Consider the following 15,029-nt stretch of genomic DNA (forward strand, 5'->3'; position numbering starts at 1 on the left):
TACACAGCATTTGGATCATCTACATCATGATGTGTTGCATCAACCAATTTCAATGAAAAGCAAATCATAAAGGAAAGTTGGGGATTTGCCACGTAGATCAGAAAGCCAGTGGTTTTCATTCCAGGGTCCTCTGAGGGACTGGTGTGTTATGCATGCATAATCTAGAACTGTGCAGTGGTGGCCAATGACATGCAGCCCACTCTGCAGGCTGTTCTTTTAGAAGCAGAGTTTTGATGACCCTGTGAAGCAGGAATGGACATCAGAGGCACATTGCATATATGCATGGGGTGAGTTAAAGGTTCCTGACCAGGTTACAGGTCAGAGGTTGGAGTGGGGTTCCCTTAAAGTCATTTACTTACCTGGTTTTCCTGGGGCTCTCCATTGCTTCTCCCCTCCCACCACCATAGAAAATGTCTGAGAAATGTCCTTACCCAGATTGTGTTTGAAATCTGGAACTCATTTTCACAAGGAGTAGCTGAGGTGAATACATAATTAAGAGGACGTTGAATAAAGCGAGGGAAGAGGGACTGGCTGAATATGTTGATGGGGTTAGCCAAAACAGGGTTGGGAGGAGGCTCATGCAGAGCATACAACATTATGTATCTGTAGTGCTGATTGGGTTGTTCTTTTACTGTAAATTCTATAATACCTTTTTGAAATTGTGATACACCAAAAATTGTTTTGCCTTAAGTGTAATTTTGATGGTATGTTTACCTATTTGCTAGTTTACTGAAACCACTTAACCAATGAGATTCATCCTAGCTGTAAACTCCTAAGTATCTGTATCCTTGGTACCCTAGGGTCAGCGCTGGCATGTAGGGAGTGAGCCATTTGGCCGTACGTGGCAATCAGGTGATGTGGTTGGTTGTATGATTGACCTAAATGAAATGCACATCATGTTCACGCTTAATGGAGAGATGCTTATCAGAGATTCTGGTTCCGAATTGGCTTTTAAGGACTTTGAAGTTGGTGATGGTAAGTTCTTGTTGGGATTTTGAAAAATGTATGAAAACATTTATTCCTTCAGTTTAAGAGAATTATTACAGTAACTTCAAAGATAAAACAATGATCTGTCACAAAATAGTGGGATGCTTACCTCAGAAAAAAAGTACTGGCTGCAGGTATCAGTCCTCTGAGGATCCTTGTCAATGAAGGAAGAATAATTTGATATTTATTTCATGTACTTTGTCTTTATCTGATTAATTTAACATTCCAGTGGAATAGTTTAATGCTGGAAAACAAAATACAGCTTTCAAAATATTGCAACAAGATGTGCACAATATGGCATCAAAATACTGGCATCTCCAAAGATTTGCTGTTATTATGTAACAACTAATAAGTTATAAATCATTATTGCCCTAATTACATATTGTTGTAATTGTAAGTTACTATAACATGCGGATGATCCACAGTGTGTGTGGGCCTCAAATGTTCAGAAGGATTTTGTGCATTTGATATCACTGCATTCTTATATGCAGCATATAGGTGACCTGTATAAGATGAATGGGTTGACCTGAACTGGAAGGGGATGAATGTCATGGTGGAGAGATTTGCTGGAGCCCACTCGGCAGGGTTTAAACTAGTCTGGCAGGGCGGTTGAACCCAAGGTAGTGAAGTAATGGATGAAAAAATTGTAACAGTTATAGAGGTTAAAGCAAGCAAATCCAGTAGACAGGCCATCCAGTAGACAGGGGCAGGTAGGTCTGATAGACCAAACCACGTTTATTTTAATGCAAGAAGCCTAACAGGTAAGGCTTATGATCTCAGGGCATGAATAGGTACATAGGACACGAATATTACTGAAATGTGGCTGAGGGATAGGCAGGACTGGTGTGATAGAAGTGGAGGTAAGAGAGGATGGGGAGTTGCGATATTGATCAGGTCGAACATCATGACAGTACTTTGAGAGGATATTCCGTGGGGAATGTCCAGTGAGGCTGTATGGGTAGAGAGAAATAAGAAAGGTGCAATCACTTTGATGATATTATACTATGCCCCCCCCCCCCCACCCCTCCATAGTCAGCAGAAATCAGAGGAGCAAATATGTAGGGATATCACAGATGGGTGTAGGAAGAATGGGGTTGTCATAGTAGGTGATTTTAACTTTCCTAATATTGACTGAGACTGCCATAGTGCGAAGGGATTAGACAGGGCAGAGTTTAAGTGTGTCAAGGAAAGTTTTCTCAAGTTTATGGATGGCCCTACTACAGAAGGGACTACAGTCGATCTCCTCTTAGGAAAGGAGGCTGATGTGTCAGTGAGGGGAGCATTTTTGGACCAGTGACCATAATTCTATTAGTTGAAAATAGGAAGAGGATAGGACTGGTCCACAAGTTGAAGCCCTAAATTGGAACCAGAATCAGATTTATCATCACTGATATATGATGTGAAATTTGTTGTTTTGCAGCAGCAGTACAATACGAAGATATAAAAAATCTATAAATTACAAAAATAGTACAAAGAAAAGGAATGATGAGGTAGAGTTCATGGGTTCTTGGATCGTTCAGAAATCTAATGGTGGAGGGGAAGGAGCTGTTCCTGAATTGTTGAGTTTGTGTCTTCAGGCTCCTGTACCTCCTCCCTGATGGTAGTAATGAAAAGAAGGCATGTCCTGGATGACGAGGGTCCTCAATGAAAGATGTTGCCTTCTTCAGACACTGCCTCTTGAAGATGTTCTTGATGGTGGGGAATGTTATGTCCATGGTGAAGTTGGTTGAGTCTATAACCCTCTGCAGCCTCTTGTGATCCTGTGCATTGGAAGCTCCATACCAGGTTGTGATGCAACCAGTCAGGATGCTCTCCACTGTACATCTCAAGAAATTTGTAAATTTTTGGTGACATACCAAATCTCCTCAAACTCCTAACAAAGTAGAGCTGCTGGCATGCCTTCTTCGTGATTGTGTCAAATTGTTAGGCCCAGGATAGATCCTCTGAGATGTTGACGCTCAGGAACTTGCTCACCCTTTCCACCACTGACCCCTCATTGAGGACTGGTGTGTGTTCTCCTGACTTCCCCTTATTGAAGTCCACAATCAGTTCCTTGGTCTTGTTGACATTGAGTGCAAGGTTGTTGTTCTGACACCACTCAACCAGCTGATCTGTCTCACCCCTGTATGCTGCCTCATTGCCATCTGAGATTCTACCAACAACAGTGGTGTCATCGGTGAATTTATAGATGGTGTTTGAGCTGTGCTTCTCTACACAGTTATGAGTGTAGAGAGAGTAGAGCAGAGGGCTAAGTACACATCCTTGAGGTGTGCCTTGTTAATTCTAAGCGAGAAGGTAATATTATTGCCGATCCACACTGACTGTGGTCTCCCTATAAGGAAGTTGAGGATACAGTTGCAGAGGGAGGTACAGAGGCCCATATTTTGAAACCTGGTTATTAGTACTGAGGGAATGATGGTGTTGAACGCTGGTCTGTAATCAATACACAATAGCCTGATGTATGTCTTTCTGTTGTCTAGGTGCTCCAAAGCAGAGTGGAAAGCCAGTGAGGTTGCATCTGCTGTAGACCTGTTGTAGTGGTAGGCGACTTGCAGCGGGTATAAGTCCTTGCTCAGGCAGGAGTTAATTCTAGCCATAACCATCCTGTCTTGGAGTAATGTTAATTTTGATTGCATTGTCTTGGAACTTGCAAAATTTGATTGGGAGAGGCTGTTCGCAGGTAAAGGGACATCTGGCAAGTGGGAGGCTTTTAGAAGAGTTCAGAGCCAGTATGTTCCTGTTGGAGGGAAGGGCAAGGCCACAGATTTAAGGAACCCTGCTTGATGACGAATATTGTAGAAAGGCTAATTACAACAGTATGAGCTGGGGAGAGTAGTTTGGGAGCAGCTGTTATTAGGCAAGTCCACACCTGATATATGGGAGTCATTTAAATGCCAGTTGGTTAGAGTTCAGGATCAAGATATTCCTGTGATGAAGAAAGACAAGGATGGCAAGGTTTGGGAACCTTGGATGAAGAAACATGTTGTAAATTTAGTCAAAAACTAAAAAGGAAGCACATGTAAGGTTTAGGAAGCTGAAATTGGACAGGGCCTTCCTTGACTATAAAAGGAAGCAGAAGAGAGTTTAAAAAGGGACTTAGGAAGGTTAAAAGGGGCCACGAAATATCTTTGGCAAGTAGGATTAAAGAGAATCTCAAGGCATCTTATACACGCCTTAAAAACAAGAGGGTAGCTAGGGAGAAGGAAGGAGGGAATTTATGCCTGGAGCGAGAGGAAGTGGGCGAGGTACTAAACAAGTATTTTGCATCATCATTAACCAAGAAAAAGGATGTGGAGGATAGTGAAATCAGAGAAGGACGTATTGATATTCTGGGACATGTTGATATCAAGAAAGAGGTGGTGTTGGGATCTTGCTGCACATGAAGATGGATACGTCCCCAGGGCCTGATGGGGTCTATCCCATATTACTGAGAGAGGCAAGAGAGGAGATTGCTGGGGCCTTGACAGAGATCTTTGCATTGTCTTTAGTCACAGACATGGTCCTAGAGGATTGGAGAATAACCTCTGTTTAAGAAGGACAATGGAGACAAACGGTGAATTATCGGCTGGTGAGCCTTGTGTCAATGGTAGGGAAATTATTGGATAAGATTTTTAGGGATAGGATTTACTCACATCTGGAAAAGCGTGGACTTATGAGGGATAGTCAGCATGGCTTTGTGTGGGGGAGGTTATGTCTTACAAACTTGATTGAGCTTTTTGAGGAGGTGACGAAAGTGATTGAGGAGAGGGCTGTGGATGTTGTATAGTCGGCTTCAGTAAAGCTTTCGACAAGGTCCCATGTGGTAGACTGATCCAGAAGATTTAAGGAACATGGAATCCCTGGACACTTGTTAGATCATTGTTGAAGAAGGGAAATAGGGATAATCCTGGAGACTATAGACTGGTGAGTCTCACGTCAGTGGTAGGGAAGCTATTAGAGAGGATTCTTTTACAAGTTCTTTAGATAACTTTTACAAGTTCTTGTCTAATACCATCAAAATTTGCCTTCTACCAATTTGGAACTTTAACTTGTGGACCAGATCTATCCCTTTCCATTACTAATTTAAAACTAATATAACTATGGTTGCTGGTCCCAAAGTGCTCCCCCACTGACACTTCAGTCATTTGTCCTGCCCTGTTTCCCAAGAGTTGGTCAAGCTTTGCCCTCTCCATAGTAGTACCTTCTATATATTGCCTGAGGAAACTTTCCTGAAGACACTGAACAAATTCCACACCATCCAAACCTTCAACAGTATGGCAATCCCAGTCTATATTAGGAAAGTTAAAATCCCCTACCATGACAACCCTATTATTTTTGCAACCTTCTGCAGTCTCCCATAGAACCATAGAACACTACAGCACAGAAAACAGGCCATTCGGCCCTTGTAGTCTGTGCCAAAACTTTATTCCGTTAGTCCCATTTACCTGCACCTAGTCCATAACCCTCCAGACCTCTCCCATCCATGTATCTATCCAATTTATTCTTAAAACTTAAGAGTGAGCCCGCATTTACCATGTCAGACGGCAGCTCGTTCCACACTCCTACCACTCTGAATGAAGAAGTTCCCCCTAATGTTCCCCGCTAAACCTTTCCCCTTTCACCCTAAAGCCATGTCCTCTCATACTTATCTCTTCTAATCTAGGTGGAAAGAGCCTACTTGCATTTATTCTGTCTATCCCCTCATAATTTTGTAAACCTCTATCAAATCTCCCCTCATTCTTCTACGCTCCAAGGAATAAAGTCCTAACCTGTTCAATCTTTCCCTGTAACTCAACTCCTGAAGACCCGGCAACATTCTAGTAAATCTTCTCTGCACTCTTTCAATCTTACTGATATCCTTCCTATAGTTAGGTGACCAGAACTGCACATAATACTCCAAATTTGGCCTCACCAATGTCTTATACAACCTCACCATAACATCCCAACTCCTATACTCAATACTTTGATTTATGAATGCCAGGATGCCAAAAGCCTTGTTTACAACCCTGTCTACCTGTGACGCCACTTTCAGGGAATTATGTATCTGAACTCCCAGATCCCTTTGTTCCTCTGCCCTCCTCGGTGCCCTACCATTTACTGTGTATCCTACCTTGATTTGTCACGCAATACCTCACACTTGTCTGCTTTAAATTCCATCTGTCATTTTCTGGCCCATTTTGCCAGTTGGTCCAGATCCCTCTGCAAGCTTTGAAAGCCTTCCTCGCTGTCCACAACACCTCCAGTCTTAGTGTCATCAGCAAACTTGCTGATCCAATTTACCTCATTATCATCTAGATCATTGATGTAGACAACAAACAACAGTGGCCCCAGCACAGATCCCTGAGGCACACCACTAGTCACAGGCCTCCAGTCTGAGAAACAATCATCCACTACCACTCTCTGTCTTCTCCCACACAGCCAATTTCGAATCCAGTTTACAACCTTTCCATGGATACCTAGTGTCTGAACCTTCTGAACTAATCTCCCATGTGGGACCTTGTCAAAGGCCTTACTAAAGTCCATGTAGACAACATCCACAGCCTTTCCTTCATCTACTTTCCTGGTAACCTCCTTGAAAAATTCTCTAAGATTCGTTAAACACGATCTACCACGCACAAGGCCATGTTGACTATCTTAATCAGCCCTTGGCTGTTCAAATACTTGTATATCTGATCTCTCAGAACACCTTCCAATAATTTACCAACTATTGATGTCAGGCTCACCGGCCTGTAATTACCTGGTTTACTTTTAGAGCCTTTTTTAAACAACAGAACAACATGAGCTACCCTCCAGTCCTCCGGCACTGCACCCGTGGCTAAGGACATTTTCAATACTGTATATCTGCCAGGGCCCCTGCAATTTCTACACTAGTCTCTCTCAAGGTCAGGCCCGGGGGATTTATCTACCTTTATTTGCTGTAAGGCGGTAAGCACCTCCTCCTCTTTTAATCTCTATATCTTCCATGACACTACTGCTTGTTTCCCTTCCTTCCATATACACTATGCCAGTGTCCTGAGTAAATACTGATGCAAAGGAACAGTTTAAGACCTCCCCCATCTTCTGAGGCTGCACACATAGACAACTACTCTGATCTTCTAGGGGACCAATTTTGTCCCTTACTATCCTTTTACTCTTTCTATACTTGTAGAAACCCTTCGGGTTTACCTTCACATTATCTGCCAAAGCAACCTCATGTCTTCTTTTTGCCTTCCTGATTTCCTTCTTTAGTATTTTCGTACATTTTCTATACTCTTCAAGTACCTCATTTGTTCCTAGTTGCCTATACCTGCTATACACCTCTCTCTTTTTCTTAACTAGATCGCCAATATACCTTGAAGACTAAGGTTCCCTATGCTTGTTAACTTTGTCTTTAATCCTGGCAGGAACATGAAAACTCTGCACTCTCAAAATTTCACCTTTGAAGGCCTTCCACTTACTGAACACATCCTTGCCAGTAAAAAACTTATCCCAATCCACTCTGCCTAGATCCTTTCTCATTTCCACAGAAATGGCTTTTCTCCAATTTAGAACCTCAACTTGAGGACCAGACCTATCCTTATCCATAATTAACTTGACACTAATAACATTATGGTCACTGGACCCAAAATGTTCACCTACACATACTTCTGTCACCTGACCTGTCTGGTTCCCTAATAGGAGATCAAGTATTGCATTCTCTCTCGTTGGTACCTCTATATATTGATTTAGAAAACTTTCCTGAACACATTTGACAAATCCAAGCCATCCAGCCCTTTCAAAGTTTGGAAGTCCCAGTCAATATGTGGAAAGTTAAAATCCCCTACTATTACAACTTTCTTACATCGGTCTGCTATCTCTCTACAGATTTGTCCCTCCAGTTCTCTCTGACTATTGGGCGGTCTATGATACAGCCCGATTAGTGTGATCACACATTTCCTGTTCCTCAGCTCCACCCATATGGCCTCTGTAGAGGAGCCTTCCAGGCTCTCCTGTCTACGCATAGCTGTGATATTTTCCCTGACTAGTAATGCCACTCCTCCCCCTTTCAGCCCTCCCCCTCTATCATGTCTGAAACAACGGAACCCCGGAACATTAAGCTGCCAGTCCTGCCCCTCCTGCAACCAAGTCTCACTAGTAGCAATAATGTCATAATCCCACGTGCCAATCCACACCCTATGATCATCTGTTTTACCTATAATACTCCTTGCATTGAAATAGATGTACCTGAAAACATTTCTATCACATACAATCCTTTGATTTCTGTCTATACATGCAGTCCTCGCATGACCTTTATCCTCCTCCACCTCACTATCTTCTCTAACACTCTGGTTCCCCTCCCCCTGTAAATCTAGTTTAAACACCACCCCCCCCCCCCCCCCCCCCCCCCCAAAGAGCAACACTAGCAAACCTACCCGCAGTGTTAGTCCCCCTCCAGTTCAGGTGCAAACTGTCCTGACGGAACAGGTCCCACCTTCCCTGGAACAAAGCCAAATTGTCCAGAAACATGAAGCCCTCCCTCCTGCATCATCTCCTTAGCCACATATTTAGCTGCATTATCTTCCTGTTTCTAGCCTCACTAGCACGTGGCATGGGTAGCAATCCTGAGATTGCAACCTTGGAGGTCCTGTCCTTCAACTTTGCACCTAACTCTCTATACGTTCTTTGCAGGACCTCCTCTTCCCTCCTATCCATGACATTGGTCCCTACATGGACCACGACATCTGGCTGCTCACCCTCCTTCCTGAGAATATCAAGAACTCAATCTGAGATATCACGGACCCTTCATATTTGTTCCTCTAGTTCCCGTTGACTATTAGGGGCCTATGGTACGATCCCAACAAGGTGACCATTGCCTTCTTATTTCGCAGCTCCACCCAAAAAGCCTTCTTGGACGATCCCTCAGTAATTTCTTCACGGACTACTGCCGTGGCATTCTCCTTAATCAAAAATGCAACTCCCGCTCGTCTCTTTCCTCCACCTCTATCCCACCTATAGTACCTGTACCCTGGAACATTTATCTGCCAGTGCTGTCCCTCCCTTAGCCATGTGTCTGTAATGGGTATAATATCCCAGTCCCACGTAGATATCCATGCCTGAGTTCATCCACCTTGCCTGTTAGGCCTCTTGCATTGAAATAAATGCTATGTAATCCAGCAGTCTTTCCTCACTCCCTGCCATGCTGCTGCCTGTCTTATCTATGAACCTTACTGTCATTGAATTCTGCCTCAACTTCCAGCCTCCTATCTGCCTCTCTTCTGATTTGGATCCTAACCCCCTGCCAATCCAGTTTAAGCCCTCCCTAGTAGCACTAGCAAGTCTGCCTGCCAGGATATTGGTCCCCCTCCAGTTCAGGTGCAGCACTTCCCTCTTGTACAGGTCACCTCTGAAATGGTCCAAAAATCCAAATCCCTGCTCCCTGCACCAACTCTTCAGCCATGCATTCATCTGCCAAATCCTCCTATTCTTACCCTCGCTAGCTCATGTCCCCCTCCAAAGATTACTACCCTTGAGTTTCTGCTTTTTAACCTCTTTCTTAACTCCCTAGATTCACTCCACAGGACTTCATCCTTTTTTCTATCTATGTCATTTGTGCCAACATGCACAATGACTTCTGGCTGTTCACCCTCCCCCTTGAAAATGTTCTGCAACCGCTCAGAGACATCCTTAATTCTGGCACCAGTTAGGCAACACCCATCCTAGAGTCCCTTTTGCAGCCACAGAATCTCTTGTCTGCTCCCCTAATTATCAAGTCTTCTGTCACTGTAGTCCTGTCTGCCTTCATCCTTCTCCGCTGAGCCCAAGAGCCAGTCCTGGTGCCAAAGACCTGGCTGCTGCTGCTGCTGCTTTCTCTAGTCATCTCCCCATGCCCCCCCCGCACCCCCCCCCCCCCCCCCCAACAGTATCCAAGGTGTGCACTTGTTTTCGAGGGAAATGACCACAGAGGTATCCTGCACTATCTGTCTGCCCTTTCTACCTTTCCAGGTGGTCACCCAACTACCTGAAGCCTGCACCTTAGGTGTGACCACCTCATTGAAAATCTTGTCCATTTTGCTCTCCGCATCCTGGATAATCATAAGTGCTTCTAGCTCCAGCTCTAGCTCCTTAACACAGTCAGCTAGGAGCTGCAGTTGGACACACTTTCTACAGATGTAGTCCTCACAGAAACTGGAAGTTTACCTGATCTCCCACATCATGCAGGCCAAGCATACTATACCATTGCCCTAACTGCCATCCTGATGCTCCTACTACAAAGATTAAAGTTGAGAAACTCTTATCTCTGTTTAGCCTCTTTGCCAAAGCCTCAGCACTTTGACTTCAAACAGAGCCACTCTCAAAATGGCCGCTCGTTGTTGCATACCTCCCCTTTATACCTGCAAAGCAAGTTTTAAACTTTGCTGGCTGCTAAGGCTGCTGGGCTGGGGAAAAGAGGAAAGCATATTTCAGATATTGGCAGATGGGATCAAGATAAGATATTTATTAGTCACATGTACATTGAAACACACAGTGAAATGCATCTTTTTGTGTTACTGAGAATGTGCTGGGGGCAGCCCGGTAGTGTCGCCACTCTTCCGGTGCCAACATAGCATGCCCACATCTTCTAACCTGCACGTATTTGGAATGTGGTAGGAAACCGGAGCACCCAGAGGAAACCCACGCAGACACGGGGAGAATGTACAAACTCCTTACAGACAGTAGCGGAATTGAACCCGGGTTGCCGGTGCTGTAATAGCGTTACACTAACCGCTACACCCTTGAGGAAGTATGTGGGATGTATGAGGGAAATGGGACTAGCTTGGATGAGCATCTTGGTTGGCATAGACCAGTTGGACCGAAGGGCCTGTTTTTGTGCTGTATGACTTTATGACTCTCTGTGATGTAGCAATACACTTCAAAAGGAAATTAGAAGGGAAAATAAGGAACATGAGATATCCCTGGGAGATAAGGTAAAGGAGGATCTTAAGAGATTCTATATGTAAATTAAGAGCAAAAGGCTAACTCAGGGAAAAAAACAGGTCCCCTTAAGGATCAGTTTAGTAGTGTAAGGAGATGGATGAGGTCTTAAATGAGTACCTTCTCTGTATTTATGTGGAGAAGGACATTGAAGCTATTGAGTTCAGGGAAGAGAACAGTGATATTTAAGATATCTTTACTAGTCACATGTACAATGAAACACACAGTGAAATGCATCTTTTTGTGTAGAGTGTTCTGGGGGCAATCCGCAAGTGTCGCCACGCTTCCGGCACCAACATAACATGCCCACAACTTCCTAACCCATCTTTGGAATGTAGGAGGAAACTGGAGCACCCGGAGGAAACCCATGCAGACATGGGGAGAATGTAGAAACTTAGTGACTTTAAGAAAGAGGAGTTGTTGGTGGCGTTGAATAAAATTGGGTGAATTCCCGTTGCCTGACCAGGTGTATCCTTGGATGTTGTGGGAAGCAAGGGAAAAAAATTGCTGGGGCCCTGGCAGATATTTTCTTATCTTTATCAGCCATGGGTGAGGTACTGGAGGGCGGGAGGATGGCTAATATTGTGCCTTTATTTAAGAAGGGCTGCAAGGATAAGTCAGTTAGTACAGGCTAGTGTGCCTTGATAAGTGGTGGGAAGTTACTGGAAGGGATTCTGAGAGACAGTATTTGTTTCCATTTGGAAAGGCAAGGACTGAATGGGGATAGTCAGCATTGCTTTATGCATGGAAATTATGTCTCATGAACTTGATTGTGTTTTTTGAAGAGGTGACCAAGAGGATTGATGAGGGCAATGCTGTAGATATTGTCTACCAAGATCCTGGATGGTAGGCTGGTCCAGATGGTTAGAACATGTGGATACAGGGTGCTCCAGCCAATTGGATACAAAATTGGTTTGGTGGTAGGTGTCAGAGAGTGGTAGTGGAGGGTGGTTTTTCAGATTGGAGGCCTGTGACCAGTGGTATGCCACTGGCATCGGTGCTGGGTCCCCTGTTGTTTGGCGCATATATTGATTTGGATGGAATGTAGGTGGCACAGTATCAAAATTGGTGGCATGGTAGACAGTGAAGAAAGTTGTCTAAGGTTGCAACAGGATATTGATTAACTGGGAAAGTGGGCCAAGAAATGGCAGATGGAATTTCCAGTGTAGGAGAGGCTAAAACTAGAGGCCTTAGGTTTAAGGTGAGAGGGGAAAGATTAAAGGAGATCTGAGGGGCAAATTTTTCACACAATGGGTGGTGGATATATGAAACAAGCCGTCAGAGGATGTGGTGGAGGCAAGTACAATTACATCATTTAAAAAAAACATGGTAAATACAGGCTCACTCTTAAGTTTTAAGAATAAATTGGATAGATACATGGACAGGAAAGGTCTGGAGGGTTATGGACTGGGTGCAGGTCAATGGGACTAGTGTAATAAAGTTTCAGCACAGACTAGAAGGGCCAAATGGCCTGTTTTCTGTGCTGTAGTGTTATATGGTTCTATTTGGACAGATACATAGATAGGAAAGGTTTAGAGGGATATGGGCCAAAAGTAGGCAGATAGGTAGGATTAGCTTAGATAGGCATCTTTGTCAGCATGGACAAATTGGGCCAAAAGGTCTCTTTCCTTGCTGTATAACTCTATGAATCTATGAAAGGCAGTCTATTCCAAATTCTAACCACCCTCTGGGTAAAAAATATATCCCTTGTATCGCTTCTAAGGTTCTTGCTCTTTATCTAAGGGGCCCTGGTTCCCACCCTCTCTTTAAACTCACCTGATTCTATTGGCTGTGTTCCCTTGAAACTCGGGATTCAATATTAAATTTATTATACTATTGTGTTACATTTAAAGAATAAGTGAATTAAATACATGATGGAGCATTAATAGAATAACATCTGATAGCCCGGGAAATATACCGGTCTCGCACCACCGAAGTTCTAAGTGTGCCAGATTCAGGGAATTTTACTGTGCTGTTCACCCTATCAATACCCTTCATAATTTTTCACAGCTATATCAGATCCCTCCTCAATCTTCTTACCAAGGAAGCAAACCCAACCTTTTCAGACTCTCCCAATAACTGAGACACTCCATCCTAGGCAACATGGTGAACCTTCCTAACACGCTCTCCAGAGCAATCGCATCCTTTCTATACGTACATGTGACAACTAAAACTGCACACATTTATCATGGATGTAGCCACATCAGTGTTTTGTAAAGCTGTACTATAATTTTCTTGTATTTATAATTTTCTTGTATTGTACTCTGGCTAATGAAGGCCAGCATTCTGCATGCCATCTTTACCATCCCATCAACCTATGTTGGTACCTGTAGGAATCTTTGAACTTCTACCTCAAGGTTCCTCTGTTCCTCAGTACTCCCTAGGGTTCTACCATTCATTGTGATTATCCTACTCTTATTTGACCTCCCAAAATGCATTACCTATCAGAATTACATTCCATTACTCTGCTCAATTTACCAGTTTTAAGAGCCTTCAGGCACTTTGCTCACTTTTGGATTCACAGTCTGACATTAAGTATTTTTTTCAGGGTTCATTCCTGTGTGCAGCCTGGGACTTTCTCAGGTCGGGCGCATTAACCTGGGCCAAGATGTTAGCAGCCTGAGATATTTCACCATATGTGGTTTACAGGAAGGCTTTGAGCCCTTTGCTGTAAATATGAAACGGGACATCACAATGTGGTTCAGTAAAAGTTTGCCTCAGTTTGTTCCTGTTCCCACCGATCATAGCCATGTTGAGGTAAGTCTGAATAAAAAAAAAACTTGTATACAAGTGATGTAGTCTATTAGCATTGTAATTCAACACTAACAAGTAACAAAACTGCTCCTACTGTAAACTGGTATGTCATTGTGAAGCTATACAAAACATATAATTGAAACTGTGCAGACTTGGCCTTCATGCTTTAAAAAGGATGTTGATATTGTGCAGATTATGAAGCTAAAACAAATTACAGATGCTGGAAATGTAAAATAAAATATGAAATGCTGGAAGTAGGTCAGGCATTATCTGAGGAGAGAGAAACTATTAATATTTTAGCTTAAGATTTCATCAGAACCAGTGAAAGATGGTGCATCTGAAAACTTTTGGAGCTGTCTTATTTCAACATACCAGGTAAGAAACAGATGGGGTCATGTGCAAAGCTCAAAGTCATTGAGTATAAGTCCACCATTCCACTCCCTCATATCCATTTTCTGCCAATCAGACTGCATTAAATTTGCCTCCGATAAGTTTTTCTGGATTGTTACCTGGATTGGGGGAATTGTCTTCTTATCAGAATGCAGGGTGCTTTGGCATGAATATTTAAAATTATGAGATGAAGAGAAGGTAGGAAATGGCATTTTCCAGTGATTAAAAGTTTCAGAATCAGTAGGTAGAGATATATAAAATGAAATGCTGGGGTGCACAATAAATGGCAGGGGAAACCATGTCACTTGGAGAGTTGTGAGCCAATGAAATAATCTATTCAAGTTGATGATTGATGCAGGGATGCTAACATTTGGATAGGCGATTGAAGCAAAATGTGCAGATGCTGGAAATCTGAAACAAAAACAGAATATGCTGGAAGCACAGCTGGTCAAGCAGCAACAATGGCGAGAAAGGCAGAACTGAAACTTTGAAATTTTGTTTTTCTTGTGAATGCTGCCTGTATGATGCTGTGTGCCTGTGATGCTGCTTGTAGTATGAAAGGCCATAGCTGTCAGGTGACAGAGATAACACTGACCCCTCTGGTCGGATGATAGCATTGCTCATCGAGTCAGAAGTGACACCACTGTCAATCAAAGGTTGGGCTCCACCCCACCCATCAGGTGCAAGCATAGGGATTGGCCTTGGAGAGCACCTTTGTTCCTGGATTGCCTGACCATTGGCCTTGGTAAACACCTTTTCTTTGACCCCCAAACCATTGGCCTGTTTGAATTACCTGAGTTAGATCCACCCAGCTCTCCAGCCCTATGAAAGATGCTGCACGTGGGTAACCCTTTCTCTTTGCCGATTGCTGCCGGGGTCGAGACCACAGTTGAGAGGGTGCACTTCCACAGGGGTCTAGGAGCGTCCTAAGTAGATTCCCAGTGTCTGGGTGGACTGAATATGTTCTACTTGCTGTCTAGTCACTTTCA

At 43.5% G+C, this 15,029-nt stretch overlaps 1 protein-coding gene across 9 annotated transcripts in view; it reads left to right on the forward strand.

Annotated features, from left to right (window-relative positions):
• The window catches only part of LOC127586448 (ryanodine receptor 1-like), a 625,703-nt gene that overhangs the window by 167,805 nt on the left and 442,869 nt on the right, over window positions 1-15,029 (forward strand). For all 9 annotated transcript variants that reach the window (XM_052044410.1, XM_052044408.1, XM_052044411.1 and 6 more), the window contains 2 exons: window positions 801-975; window positions 13,445-13,653. In XM_052044410.1, the coding sequence (XP_051900370.1) occupies window positions 801-975; window positions 13,445-13,653 (384 nt within the window). The remainder of the gene's footprint in view (window positions 1-800; window positions 976-13,444; window positions 13,654-15,029) is intronic.

Source organism: Pristis pectinata, chromosome 35 (genome assembly GCF_009764475.1).
Source record: "Pristis pectinata isolate sPriPec2 chromosome 35, sPriPec2.1.pri, whole genome shotgun sequence".
NCBI lineage: Eukaryota > Metazoa > Chordata > Chondrichthyes > Rhinopristiformes > Pristidae > Pristis > Pristis pectinata.